The sequence below is a fragment of the Periplaneta americana genome, chromosome 10 (genome assembly GCF_040183065.1).
Source record: "Periplaneta americana isolate PAMFEO1 chromosome 10, P.americana_PAMFEO1_priV1, whole genome shotgun sequence".
In the NCBI taxonomy this organism is placed as follows: Eukaryota; Metazoa; Arthropoda; class Insecta; order Blattodea; family Blattidae; genus Periplaneta; species Periplaneta americana.
The window spans coordinates 55352865-55368320 of record NC_091126.1 but is presented as its reverse complement, the minus strand read 5'-3'; the positions used below and the strand labels follow the sequence as shown (position 1 = coordinate 55368320).

The window sequence follows — 15456 nt, the reverse complement described above, 5'->3', positions numbered from 1 at the left end:
AGAGTGCAAAGTGAGTTTTAATCTACGTATGTGCATTTCTTTCGCTTAGTTAACTACCTCGAAAATGCTGTATACCACGATGTAAGAATAATTATACTGTGAAAAGTGTTACAAGTAAGTATGCGCCATGCTTCAGTTTCCCAAAATAGGTAGTGTTACATGAACAGTGGGTGAAAAATATTCAAAGAAAAGATCGGCTTCTTACTACTTCCAGTGTCGTGTGTATGAAACATTTTGAGCTGGAAGAAATGTATACAACATGAAGTTTCATATAAAAATGTCAGCAGTGAGGATCAGGTGTTCGTGAATGACAGACCAAAACTGAAACCTAGTTCTTACCAACTATTTTCGATGGACTGCCTGCGTAATCCTCCACCAAACCACCAGGGGGGGGGGGGGGGGGGAAACACTAGAGCTTCGGAAATAAAAGCTATTGAGGAAGAAGTACATTCATAAAGATAGCAGCAGATGACGGAATCATAAATTTTCAACAATTTTTACAGAAAATTTCTGGTAAGCTAGCAGATATTCCAATTGATAATAAGGGACTCAATTTTAAATTGCTCAAAAATAAACTAGATCTGTGTGCAGTAAAATTCTTCGCCAAGAATATTGAATTTAATGTAAATAGACAGGAATTTGAAAGTGTCTGCATATTTAAATGACACGGAAGTTTTGTTACATAGTTCTAAGTGTAATATTGGACCACAACTGGTGTCAGAAAAATGGAGTTGTTTGCGACAATTAATTAATCAATCACTTAAGTAATGAAAACAACAGTCCTCCGTCTAGTGAAGAGGGTAAAATCCAAACTTCAGATCTTGAAAGATGCTCTTATAAATAACGACGAAAAAATGCTGAGAGATATTTATAAGAAAGATAGAAATAACATTTTAAATATGAATACAAATTGAACTACAAAACTTTGTATGCTAGTAAACTAGAGAGGCAGCAGGTGTCACTTGCCCTAAATATTTTTACTTAAAGATTAATTTTTTTTTGGTCCTACAGAATACGTCTGTTGTGGTAACAATATTAGAGGAGAAAAAAATTCGCTCCAGCACTGGGAATCGAACCCGGGTCCTTTGTTCTATGTACCAAGCACTCTAACCACTGAGCTACGCCGAAGTTCAATCCACAGCACCGGATCGAATCCCTCTCCTCCAGTGTTTTTCTCTTTGTGGCCTGACTCCAAGTTCGACATGTATAATGGCAGTTGACTTAATATAAAAACATCAACATACATGTCGAACTTGGAGTCAGGCCACAAAGAGAAAAACACTGGAGGACAGGGATTCGATCCGGTGCTGTGGATTGAACTTCGGTGTAGCTCAATGGTTAGAGCGCTTGGTACGTAGAACCAAGGATCCGGGTTCGATCCCCGGTGCTGGAGCGAATTTTTTTCTCCTCTAATATTGTTACCGTAACAGACGTATTCTGTAGGACAAAAAATTAATCTTTAAGTAGATTCTTCGAGCAACAGTGCATATTACTGTGGAATCCCGGCCACCAAGCCACTCAACTGAGTGCGCTCCTTGTATAAATATTTTCTGCTGCTATTATTAAGGTCAGAAGTAGGTTATTTTCCAAAATAAGAAAAAAACACACATGCACGCGCGCACACACACAAACTCCATAGACTATCCATTATGATTTTTTGAAGTGTTGGAGTGTATCGTTGCTATACTTATTGCCAAAATACTTATTTAATGAATGCAACGTAATGCTGTACTATGCTACACTAGACCACACGACATCAGTGTGACATCAAGGAGCGGGAATAGTATTCCCGCCTATAGTAAAGTATAAGACGTGATTGGAGGCATATTTGGACTTGACCTTCTGAAAGGCAAACACAGTAAGATGATGATGATGATGATGATGACGATGACGATGACGATGGCTAATGTAATATGGAGTGTGAAAATTATATAGAAATGAAAATTATTCAGTCGACCTGGAAAGGTAAGAAAAGTTTTCATATTTGTATTTTGGATATTTTAGAAATTACTATGAGAATTAAACTATTTCTTTTTCATTTATTTCGAACTCATAATGTACGAATCAAAATACCATTATCGAATCAAAGTTCTCTGAATAGAAGTGATTAAGGCTTATGGATTTTGGAGAACAGGGAGGTAACCTCAGCATGAAGACCTAAGTAGTCAACATCACGCTATGGGAACCTTCACACGCAGAGAAGAATTTCAGTATTCAATTTGTAGGAGGTTTGACTGGACTTAACCCCCTAAAGCTAGGGGTAAAAAATTCTAATACCATAGTTAAATGTGTTCTTTACTTGCAACAACGAAATACAAAACAAACAAATTACGAAAAGCTTCACAAAGAAGGGTTTCAAAAATTTGTAAGTGAAAGAATAAGATACAGGTATATTTTTAAAATCAGTTATTCATTTATACCAACTTTGAAGATATGCAGTGTCGGTGAAATTGGTGTTAGTGAGATAGTATTCTGGCGAGATGAGACCAAGGATTTTCGATGGGATTACTTAATATTCGCTTTACAGTTTGAGAAAACCAACCAGATATGATTCAAACTCACGTGTAAGCACAGCCCCGAATAATGACATTTTATTTTATTGAACTTCTTTCGTACCACAAGCATTCTCATCTGCCAACAATTTAGTTATATTTGAAATTAATCTTGTAGGCTACATAAAATTATTTGATATTAATGAATTTAAATATTATTATAGTCACAATCATGCCATGGTATGAAAGAAAAATTTCACAACCTCGAGCGGGAATCAAACCTGCGACTTCCTGTTCTCCGGTCAGGCGCTCTATCACTGAGCTACTGAGTTCGTCTCACGCCAAAGGCTTGGAATTATCCTTTCATACTGGCGACTCTGTTATAGAGTACTGTCCATAGTGTCTGATCTAGTCAGCACTGCTTATGGCTTGAAAGAAACTTTACAAATGTAATCTTCATCTTACGAGTTTGGTGACATATACACGTCCGTTGATGTGACATATTAATGAATTTAAACACCATTATAGTCACAATCATGCCATGGTATGAAAGAACAATTTCACAACCTCGAGCGGGAATCGAACCTGCGACTTCCTGTTCTCCGGTCAGGCGCTCTACCACTGAGCTATCGAGTTTGTCTCACGCCAAAGGCTTGGAATTATCCTTTCATACTGGCAACTCTGTTATAGAGTACTGTCCATAGTGTCTGACCTAGTCAGCACTGCTTATGGCTTGAAAGAAACTTTACAAATGTAATCTTCATCTTACGATGTTTGGTGACGTATACACGTCCATTGATGTGACATATTAATTAATTTAAATACTATTATAGTCACAATCATGCCATGGTATGAAGGAAAAATTTCACAAGCTCGAGCAGGAATTGAACCTGCAACTTCCTGTTCTCCGGTCAGGAGCTCTACCACTGAGCTATCGAGTTCGTCTCACGCCAAAGGCTTGGAATTATCCTTTCATACTGGCGACTCTGTTATAGAGTACTGTCCATAGCATCTGATCTAGTCAGCACTGCTTATGGCTTGAAAGAAACTTTACAAATGTGATCTTCATCTTACGATGTTTGGTGACGTATACACGTCCGCTGATGAGACATATTAATGAATTTAAATACTATTATAGTCACAATCATGCCATGGTATGAAAGAAAAATTTCACAATTAGTTTTCCTAAACATTTATAACAATGGAACCTTAGCATGATATCAACTTCTGCATAGCCTCCAAGATTAACACAGTACAACCTCGATTATCCATTTTAATGGACAGGACACAGTGAATGGTTAATCAAAAAGGAAAAAAGAAGAGGTAATCTGTATTACCAATTTCAATGGACTTAAATCTATCTGTGTTCATTTAAGATGTTTTAAGAAAATCAGTTACTTCTGCACTTTCCTATAACTAATTTTTTTTTGGTCATTCTAAGCTAATTACTAAGAAATATTTGAGTAATAGGGTGCAAGTATTTATGGTAGTCCAAATTGGGTGGAAGTATTTATTTAACCTTAAAAGAGAACCGAACGAAAGTTGCGCATCCGGCAAAGTTATGTAATTGTAGTAGGGACAATTCAGAAAGTAGAGAAGAGTGACATAAATCATAGCAGTACGCTGCTTAAAAAATCGCAATGGATAATTCACAGAATGATCAATTGAGGGACGGATAATCGAGTTCATTAAAAATAGCTAAAATGATGTAATGACCATGATTGTGGTGTGTGAAATGACTAAGAATAAACATTTAGCACTTTAAGAAATTAAGTCCAGATTCAAACAAAAAAATATTAAAACATTTATTGGAAATTTAAAAACTCCTCTCAGAGGACAACAATATTTCCAAGAAGTGACGTCTAGTAGAAGATTACATTTATTTCAAATTTTATACTTCTTAAATTAAAAGTGCCCTATTTTGTTTCATCTTTGCTTCAGATTATTTTCAACCCGAAAATGATAATCTCCTTCAATGAAATTATAAAACACACCAATGTAAATTACATGTGTTCGTAATGAAGATAAAAACATAAAACTCTCATTACAGTTGTTGAGTCCTGCAAACACATATGCAGCCAAGAAGACAGTGGCTCAAGGAATGATGGACATTGCTCTTATCACAGCAAATGCAAATCAACTGAGATATGTGTTGGATTTTGGCGAGAGGGACTCTATTTTCTATACAATAACAGTACTCATCGTAATTAGTTTATTGTTGCAGGTACGTATAAATCATAAGTATTCTGTAAGATAAATCAAAACACTTCCTACATTGTGCATCTTATTTTCTGCAAAAAAATTGTCTACACCCTGATATGCATGTATGTTTAGAAAAAAATCTATAAATCCTTGCCAGAAAATACTGAAACTTGTAAAAAAAAAATACATATAGGCCTATAGTTTAAGAACCAATTAGCCAAATACCTCACTTCACAAGGCCTATTATCATATTAATGAATACCATACACGGAAAATTAGGATTTTTACACCACTTAAGCCATGTGTGCATTTAAATGATCTTAATGGACATATTAGGTTATATTTTTTTAGTGTTTTATCTATTGGTGAATCACACTGTTAAAATATCACTATTTACAACTAGAAACAAGATTAAATATAAAATAATGCACGTACCGGTATATAAATAAATATATTTTTGACATTTCTCTTTTGTATGTGAATATTATACTGAACCAAAAGTATCCAGCCATTTTTAAATACAGTAGGCCTATCTCAAGATCAAGCATTGTGGCCTTGTAACTTGGCAGTCTGCAAGAGCGAACCTCACTGCGCATGTGTCAACAGTCACCATGGGGCTACTCAACAGTGTGTACAGTGTACACAGACCGGAGAATATACGTCAAGTTTTGCTTCCAACTTGGATATTGGTCCACGAAAACAATTTGAATGATTAAGATGGCTTTTGGGATGATTCACTGAGTGAAGTTTTTTTTTAGTTCGTCATTTAACGACGATGTATCAACTACGAGGTTATTTAGCGTCGATGAGATTGGTGATAGCGAGATGGTATTTGGTGAGAAGAGGCCAAGAATTCGCCATAAATTACCTGGCATTCACCTTACGGTTGGGGAAAACCTCGGAAAAAAATCCAACCAGGTAATTAGCTCAAGCAGGGACCAAACCCGCGCCCGAGTGCAACTTCAAATCGGCAGGCAATGAGTGAAGTCTAGATAAAACTTTGGTACCTGCATTTCAAACATGACCGGGAATCAAATGAAAGTCACCACCTTCAACAAGCATAACTCCTATAAATATTGAACATATGTGAATTACAATCAATGGAAATTGGAAATTATCAGTGCGAGAATTAAAAGATTTGAAGGATTCCATGGATTATTGGACCTTGCAGAAAAGGTGAACAAAGCAGGAGTATTGAAAGACATGTTAAAATCTATCACATTAAAGACAATATATACCTCATAGCCAGATGAAGATGGTTTAACATCCATCTTCATGGATGGTTCATCGATGGAAAATAGTGAATATGCATGAGTTGGTGTCTATAATAAACTCTTTTAAGTTCTAAACCTCATTTGGTAAATTAAAAAAAAATTTTGGTGGTGAAATAGAAACTCTTTACAACGTCCTCAATGAATTGAGTATTAGATTGGATGTATTTTAGAAACATGTTCTATTTTGTGACTCCATCTCAACTATATAGACCGTAACAAATTTTGAGAATCCAGGGTCTTCAGAAGTGTTGGAATTTAGAAAGATAATTGCATACTTAAAAGAAGGGCAGAGAGAAATAACATTACAATTGAATTACTCCCATACTGGTTACTTACTTATAAATGGCTTTTAAGGAACCTATAGGTTAATTGTCACCCTCACATAATCTTGCCATTGGTCCCTATCTTGTGCAAGATTAATCCAATCTTTATCATCATATCCCACCTCCCTCAAATCCATTTTCATATTATCCTCCCATCTATGACTCGGCCTCCCCAAAGGTCTTTTTGCCTCCGGCCTCCCAACTATAGTCCCGTTGCTGTTATTTCCGGCAGCCAATCACGTTGCAGGTCAGCTATATTTAAATGTGTGCAACTTGTGATTTGCTCCTGATAACGTTATGCATTTCCTAAGGCTCGTTAAATACTTAATATAATAGCCCGCTATTTTGGCTCTTTTGTTGGCATTCGCAGAAAGCACACGAGGATGTTATTTGCTGCTCCATTATTTGCTCAATTACAGTACATTTGATTTATCATCATAGGAGCTACGACATGATAATGTTTAATGGTGCGGCAAATAGATTCCTCATCTGGTAGCTCGGCAATGAAAGAACAAAAATGGCGAACAATACTACATACCTAGACTTTATAGACCCTTCACTTCCCAAGACGTAAGCAAAGAGGAGGAGTCACGACGGGAATAACAGCATCACGACTATAACACACTATATGCATTTCTGGATTCGCCCATACGTGCTACATGCCCTGCCCATCTCAAACATCTGGATTTAAAGTTCCTAATTATGTCAGGTGAAGAATACAATGCGTGCAGTTCTGCACTGTGATACTTTCTTCATTCTCCTGTAACTTCAACCCTCTTAGCCCCATACTGATACAGAAGGTAATGAAGAAGCTGCCTATTTGGCAAGAAAGGGAAGAACAATATTAAATTCCAAGACTACTCGTTGACTTCCACTTGGCAAAAGTAAAAATCAAATCCTGCTTCAAATCTGAATGGTCTATATTCCTAAGAGAATTGAGTATTGAGCAAAATGGGTGAAACTTCTGCAAAAGAATATTATACCAGACCTACCACAAAGCGAAACTGTTACATCTTTTTGTATGAAAACAGGTCATGACTGTCTATCATTGATTACAAATAATTGCCTCACCAAAATGCATGCTGTCCAATGGAAATGTCATGTGAATTCGGACCATCTTAGGAAGTATAGTGTGCCTCAGTAGTACAAGAAGGAAAATGACAAATGTTTATTCAGTATGTCTAGAACGTTAGAATAGTAAATAAATTGCTTCAGAGATTTGGTGGAGGATCTTCTCATGAAGCATAGGGTGGCAAAATTCGTTTCACGGATTCTTTTGCAACAAGACATGTAATTTCGTGCTGAACTTTGAACTTGCACAGTACTTGTTTGAAACCACTAACATGACTCAAATTTCCTCACAACAGTAATAACCGTGAGTCATAATTAGGGACCGGATTTTTGGGTTTTCAAGAAGTCCATTTTAGGTTACTGGAATAGGTGAAATAGGTTTTTTGCCCAAACTCTGAAAGGGGTCGCAAAATTGCCTGACTGATAAAAATATACACTTAGTCAGTTTTAAATAACATAACTTTTCCCTCGGTGGTAAAGTTTGGAATCATTTCCAGTCCACTGTCGTAATAAATGTGGTTCCACCTGTTTTGGTATAGCTTATTAAAAGACAAAATATAAAAATTCAATGTTACCACTAGACGCACCAGAATACGACAGAATGCACAGAGATCTAGAAAAGTTCACAGCTTGTGCACAGTCTTCTATCTTGGAAGATGCCCAAAAACTTCACGAATTTCAATTATACGACTTTTTTGCATTTCATTCACCTCAAGAGGAAGTTCAGTCACTTCATACCCTTCTACTGGCATGTCGTATCTGCGATCAGTGGAAATTCCAAAATACATAGTCCCAATCATTGCCCTTGAGAGGGTGAAGCCTCTGAAGGATGGACTGCTATACAAGGAATGACGGAATTCCTTACTAACCATTTTATCCAAAATAACAAAAGACTGAAGGGGTTAAGATCACAGATCGGTCACTTTCTCCAGTGCAGACGAGAATAAAAATTGTGAGATGTATTGAAATTTCTAAATCTATTTATATAAATACAGTAAATATAGATATTCGGAAAATGATGTAAGAAATTATGAGTTTAGAAGTAAGAAAAAAAAAAGGTAAAAACCTACAAATCCGCTCCCTAGTCATAATTGCAGAGTTACTACCCTAAACAAAAGCTCAGTCTTTGCATTGAAGTCACCTGAGTCTTCATGCCTAAAGAATGCACAGCTAAATGAAGATCATGTTGCTAGTTTTATTTTATCACGAATTCGTTTTCCACCACAAGTACACTCCTAGATTCTAGATTATAAATAGGGATGACTATAATAAATTCCTTCCCTGGCCGAGGGATACAATAAAAAGAAAATGGCAGCAGCTCTGAGCTAGTGGTGTCTGGCAGCCTAATAATGACAATGCACCTATCTATTCATGTCCCATGTATTATTATTATTAGTATTATTATTATTAGATAGATAGCTTTATGATATTGTTCACAAAAGTACAAAACTTAATAATTTAACAAAAGATCTATATACAAATGTAGTTCTACATAATAAATATACAATTTCCTAAACTAATTAATCTATCGCAAATCTCAATAATTTATTGGTTCAAACTTGCACTTACGTCTTGTTTTAGTGCATGTTTAAACCAATCGTGATAATCCTTAAGACTTTAAACCTTAATTATTTGCTCCTTTTCAAAAATCTAATTGTAATATTTAGGTCTTATTTTACATAATAATTTATTATTCCAATTAGATGATCAGATGTCGACATACTGTAAGTCATGAACCTGAAATAGCTGAATCGGTACATTCCATATGTAGGTTAATCTTTCTTTCTTACAATATTTTCATGTCAGCAGAAACGTTTGCGTAACTTCTACGAAGACTACCGCATGCCTGCTTAAAAACAAGCTTGACAAATTGCTTACATAATCAACCTCAATTTAGTTTCATCATATGTCGCATGTACTCATTATCGATTCATTTCTATTATGATTTCTATTATGATCTAATAAATTTATTATAATTGCATTCTTATTGAAATTAAAATATATTAGTTAACCAATTTATAAAGTCAAATTTTCTTCTGAACTTTTACTAATTAATATAACTATCGGAATACCTTAATAACTACCTTAGTTCTCTATTTTCAATTTTTTTTTTTATTATTTAAAAAAAAAAAAACCTTGACATATTTCTATCTTATTTTCAAAACCTGTCTTTTTACCTTATTTAATTAATAATAAGTTTTTCTGATTTTAGGAAAATTTAATCTTTGCTGATGCCTATCTCTTAGTAGGTAGTTTCGTTCAGTATCTATAGTTTTGATTGAATCTACTTTATTTCTGTTAGAGTTTCTATTTGTCATTTTACCTCTTATTAACTGTTCGTCACCTGCTTCTACTTCATCGGTCGGTATCGCACAGCTCCTCCAAATTGTAGCACTTCCTCTCGCGCACCCCGGACTACCAACGGCATGTGGCATTCTTATTAATTGGTCTTCACTTGCGCTGACATTGCCGGTTGATCCACAATCGCTTCTCCTTGATGTATTTTCACTTGCGCGCCTCGGACTACCCTCACTGGTCGTTCTCTCAGTCTGTGCCCCAGCTCCCCAAACAGCATCTTCACTGGTTCCAGCTTCTTCTTCCATACAAGGTTTTCCTTCTTCACTCTTCTTTCTGCTAAAGGGATCTGTGAAAACAGTGCTGTCTAGTTTATTTAGGTATGCTCTAATATCATTCACTGCCGTAAGCTCATCAATTCTTCTATTTGTTAATTCTGAATCCTTCTGCCCGCTTGATGAGTTACTTTTCTTATCAGTCCTCTCTACGCTTCTAGACTTCCTGTTTCGTGATGCACTTCTGTTTACGTGTGGTGTCGATGATGCTCTATTTCCACAAGTCTCTATTTCGTTATTTCTGTTGTTGCAGCAACTTAATAAATCCTCAGTGAATTGATTATTAGTATTAACGAATGGACAACTACCAGCGCCGGGTATCTCAGCACACGACATAATCTTTTTAGAATATTCCTTGTATTGTCCAAAATATAAACCTCGCATCACATCATACCGGGACTTATAGCATATTGAGCATGAGGAATTAATCAATGACGCACTTAGCCTGCCTTGGACTGAAGTGTGGAATTTACCAGACATTGACGACAAAATCGAAAAATTTAACGACCTAGTAATTCAGTTATACGATAAACACGCACCTTTGAAAACCAGACGAGTTGGTAGACACCCTGCGCCTTGGATGTGCGATGCCATAAAATTACTCATGACAGACAGAGACACTGCTTATCGTAAATACAGACGGAGCAAGGACGAATTAGATTTTAATACTTACAAAGTTTTAAGAAATAAATGTAATCAAGCAGTAAGAAATGCTAAATTACGCCATGCACATTCCCTTATTCTACCTTCGGTCAGTGCGAAAGAATTGTGGCGTAACCTTAATAACCTGGGTCTAACAAAAGCAAAGCCTCGGGTAGATAACATCAACTTGTCACTCAATAGTCTAAATGAACATTTTGTCACTGCTCCACCTGAACCATTACATAAGCAAGAGACTCTTGAATTTCTCAGATCTTACCCCCAACCTGTGTGGGATAAATTCTTCTTTAAATACATTAACCCGACTGACGTAATGAAGACGCTGCGACGTATGAAATCTAAAGCCCAAGGTATAGACAATATAAATATCACTCTCCTGTATAAAATAATAGATGTGATCCTACCGACCATCACACATATATTCAATGCATCTATTATGACTGGGTCCTACCCCTCACTCTGGAAAATGGCATTAGTGAAACCTTTACCTAAATCTAACACACCTTCTACAGTAAACCAATACAGACCGATATCAATTCTTCCCACTCTTTCAAAAGCATTAGAACATATTGTACATGGACAACTTATGAACTATCTCGACGAACACAAACTCCTTGATGACTATCAATCGGGTTTTAGACATGGACACAGCACTTCTACAGCCCTACTTAAAGTGACTGAGGACATCCGTGAAGCTATGGATAGGGGTGAAGTAACGGCACTAACTCTTCTCGATTTCAGCAATGCCTTTGGTTCTGTTGATATCGACTTGCTTCTTGCAAAGATGAAGGCTTTGCACCTGTCAGACAATACCTTGAGCTGGATGGACTCCTACCTACGTGACCGCCAACAGTGTGTTTCACTTGATAATCAATTCTCCCAATGGAGATGCACAAAGGCGGGAGTGCCGCAGGGCTCCGTATTAGGTCCACTACTTTTCTCTATCTACATTAATGACGTATCAAAGAACTTACAGTATTGCCGATATCACCTCTATGCCGACGACCTACAACTTTACATACATTCCAGACCCAATACGATCAATGAATCGATTGACAAGTTAAATTGTGACCTAGCCACTGTCTCCACTTGGGCGGCCAATTTCGGACTCGCACTTAATCCAAGTAAGACTCAAGCCATAATTATTGGACATAAGCGTTTAGTTAACTCCCTTAATAACAGTAATCTTTCAGTTGTTACTCTAAACAACACGCTAATCCCTTATTCATCTGTCGTAAAAAATCTTGGCTTCTTTTTTGATAATAATCTAAGTTGGAATTTTCAAGTTAAAGAAACGATAAAAAAAAATCTGTTCCTCCATTCACTGTTTGAGTCGCTTGAGAAACTTCTTGCCCCAGCAACTAAAACTTACCCTAGTGCAAACCCTAGTAACGCCGCACTTCGATTATTGTGACGTTTTTGTTAAGTGACCTAAGTTCTGAATTGTCAGTCAAGTTACAGCGAGCTCAGAATATGTGCGTCAGATACGTGTGCAACATCCGACGGTATGATCACACATCACCGTCCTTCGCAAGTCTCTCGTGGCTCCGACTTAAAGAACGTAGAACTTTACACTCTTTGTCTTTACTCTTTCGAATTCTGCACACTTCAACACCAAATTACCTTTCGTCTCGTTTCTCTTATCTATACTCTAACCACGACGTAAATACCAGATCACTTATCTGTGGCACGCTAAGTATACCTCTTCATAGAACATCTTGTTATTCATCATCTTTTACAATATCCACCTCGCGTCAATGGAATTCCTTGTCACAAAGTATTAGGGGCTGCAAGACAATAAACACCTTTAAGAACAGCTTAAAAGATAACCTTATTAGCATTTCACTCCAATCATACTGATTTAAACTATCACTGACTACATTGTTACTTTTTTCTTTAGACATCATCCTGATTGTGCTGTATTTTAATTGTCTCGTAATAATCTCTTTCTATTATCTAATATTATTTGAAATATATTAACATTCTATGTATTTTAGTTTAATTCTGCTACACAGTTTATTTCAGTGTTTAATTAATAGTTCATAGTATTTTGTTGTTTAATTTGTAAATAACTTTTGTATACATGTAACTCTCATCTCAATCAAATTGTTGGATTCTTTGTAAGTTCATGCATATGTATATACACTTTTTGCTTGTTGAGTGGAAGAGAAAGCCTTACGGCCTTAACTCTGCCAGCTAAAATAAATCATTATTATTATTATTATTATTATTATTTAAGGCCTCTACGTTAACTATGTTTCGGTTTATCTTCATTTTATCTTTTACTAAAGTTGCCCTCAATCCTTTACCTCGAGCTTCTTTTAATATTGGAATTAGTTTCTTTCTTTTCTCTCTAATTTCTTTTGCAAAGTCATTTTCTATGAATATATTTGTGCCTTTGGGTTGACGCGTATTGGCAATGATGTGCTCTTTGATAAAGTAACTGTTCAATTTCACAATAATTGGTCTTTTTTTTCCGTTACCGACTCTATACGCGTTATTAATCGCACTTATGTCCAAGTTTAGACTGAAATACTTAGTTAATAATTCTAACACTACGAAACCAGTATCAATTCCTTTTTCATGATTGCACTCTTCAACACCATAAATTACAATGTTATTATTTCTACTGTCATTTTCCCATTTTTTAACTATCGATTTTAACACCATCTGCTCTTGGATAACCTCCTTTAACTTCTTTTCCACTTCAGTGTATCTGTTTACTAATGTATCTATATCACTTGCTACTTTGTTTAGTAGAAAACTTGTCTTCTCTCGTTTCTTTCATATAGTTTATCCATTCTCTTTGAAACACTTCATCACTGTAGACTCTTCCTTCTGTATCTCCAGGACCAGGGTTTAACTCCACATTTCCAATAATCAGTAGAACTGATAAAACAGCTGCGGCCACAAATATGTTGATGCTATCAGAAACTATTGCATTTTCACCTTTTGAACATCTGCAACACTGCCCTGCATTGAAGCACCCGATTCGCACCCTGTAAGAATTTAGGTCGTCGCCCATACCTTCTTCACACGCTAACCTACTTGTATATGCTGCTTACTACACAACCGTTCTCTACGACTGCACTTTGTGAACCGAGATTATTATTATTATTATTATTATTATTATTATTATTATTATTATATTTGGCAAAACTTCACTTCATTCTATATAGCCAAATTTTGCCCCCTAACACTTAGTTTTCCAAAACAAAACTTGCACCTGAAAGGAAGAAGAATCCAAACTGTGGATAAGATTAAGGTGAATGCATTGCCCTAGCCAGGCTAATGTGAGGTATACTATTACATGAAAAAGTGCTGAGACGCAAATATATCATGTATCATATCACTATACGAAAACTGATTTATGTGTTTATGTTTCAATGGATCTTGTTTATTTATGACATAATAAATGAAAATAAGATTATTTAACTTAAAACATTTAAAAAATAATACACTGCATTATAAATGACAAGGTAAGACTGTTAGCAAAGTATTACTTTTATTTATTCAGACGCCTATGATTCTTAATTATTGATTCAAAATTATATTCTTATAAATAAATTTTAAGAATAATTATTACTAACTTAACCTCGGTTGTTTCCCCTGCTTCGAAAGTCATGCAGATTTAGTAACAAATAAATTTTGAAATACATACGACCATTTTCGTACAATTACATGGTGTTCTATATTTGAAGATAAGTACATATTTATCAGTGCCATAAATGAAATATAGTGAAGATCAAAACAACTAAACAATAACACAGCATTATAGGAACATGTTTGCACTGCAGATGTTGCTATATCATTAATAATTTTCATTAAGTTCTACTAAATGATTACCATGTGTATTTTAGGTAGCAGTTGGAGTCTGCCTTATTTTCAAAGGAAGATTTGATATGGCTGGAGACTCGAAACACCAATATGCCAACAGACTCAACAATTATGTCGTCATGGGTGTATTCCTCGTCACGATCATTAACGTGTTTATTGCAACATTCACTATATCTCCAAAAAAGAACCTGACGGCATCGTAACTTGTCTACTTCAGTTTCAAATACTGCAAATTCTCATATATACTAAATACTTCTGTGTTTAATTGTATTTTTATACTTCAGCATACATACAGCATTTTATAAATTTATTATTGTTGTTACCATTATTGATATTTATATAAAATATAATTTTCAGAAAGCAAATTGTATTCGATAAATAAATAAATACTTACTGTCCACAACTGTTACCATAATTTTTCAAATTACGTAATACAGATTATGGCTGAGAAGTCTAAGTTAACGAGTTAGTTTATTATATACGATTATTCCTCATCATGTAGTGCCGTTCTAATCAGCTTCAACAAATGATCGTGGGTATGCATCACGATAAAACATAGTCATATTTACATCCTCCAGACTACACAATTTAGTACCAGTACTTCAAGATAATATCTCATTAATATAAGCTTAAAAAAAATCCATGGAGATGTAAACTGAGATGGGAAAGGGGGAGATGTTTCAATTCATTAAGAAGTAATAACAGAAGTTGCAAAGCAGAAATTTTCTTTAACATTTAGTTGCAGTTTCTTATGGAAAGCTTTCAACATAAGAATCAGCATGAAAATTTATGACAAGAGGCCAAATCATAGTGATGTCATGTAAAATGAATCACATAGCTTTTATCAAAATTTTCTTAATTTCTTAACACAAGTACTAATAAAAAAAGGTGCAGATTACAAAATTATCTCGTTACAAATTAAATGCACTTTGTACTGTATTTCAATCAACTTAATAAATTAGTATTA

The 15456-nt window shown here is 35.3% G+C and overlaps 1 protein-coding gene across 4 annotated transcripts in view; it reads left to right on the top strand.

The window, feature by feature from the left end:
* The window catches only part of LOC138707714 (ninjurin-A-like), a 35749-nt gene extending 20857 nt beyond the window's left edge, over positions 1 to 14892 (top strand). For 3 of the 4 annotated variants that reach the window (XM_069837562.1, XM_069837561.1, XM_069837563.1), the window contains exons 3-4: positions 4543 to 4716; positions 14513 to 14892. In XM_069837562.1, the coding sequence (XP_069693663.1) occupies positions 4543 to 4716; positions 14513 to 14692 (354 nt within the window). In that variant the 3' untranslated portion in view covers positions 14693 to 14892. Of the gene's footprint in view, positions 1 to 4542; positions 4717 to 7322; positions 7438 to 14512 lie in introns of those variants that run through there. The other variant, XM_069837564.1, reaches the window with a different exon arrangement.
* Positions 14893 to 15456: the final 564 nt, after the last annotated feature.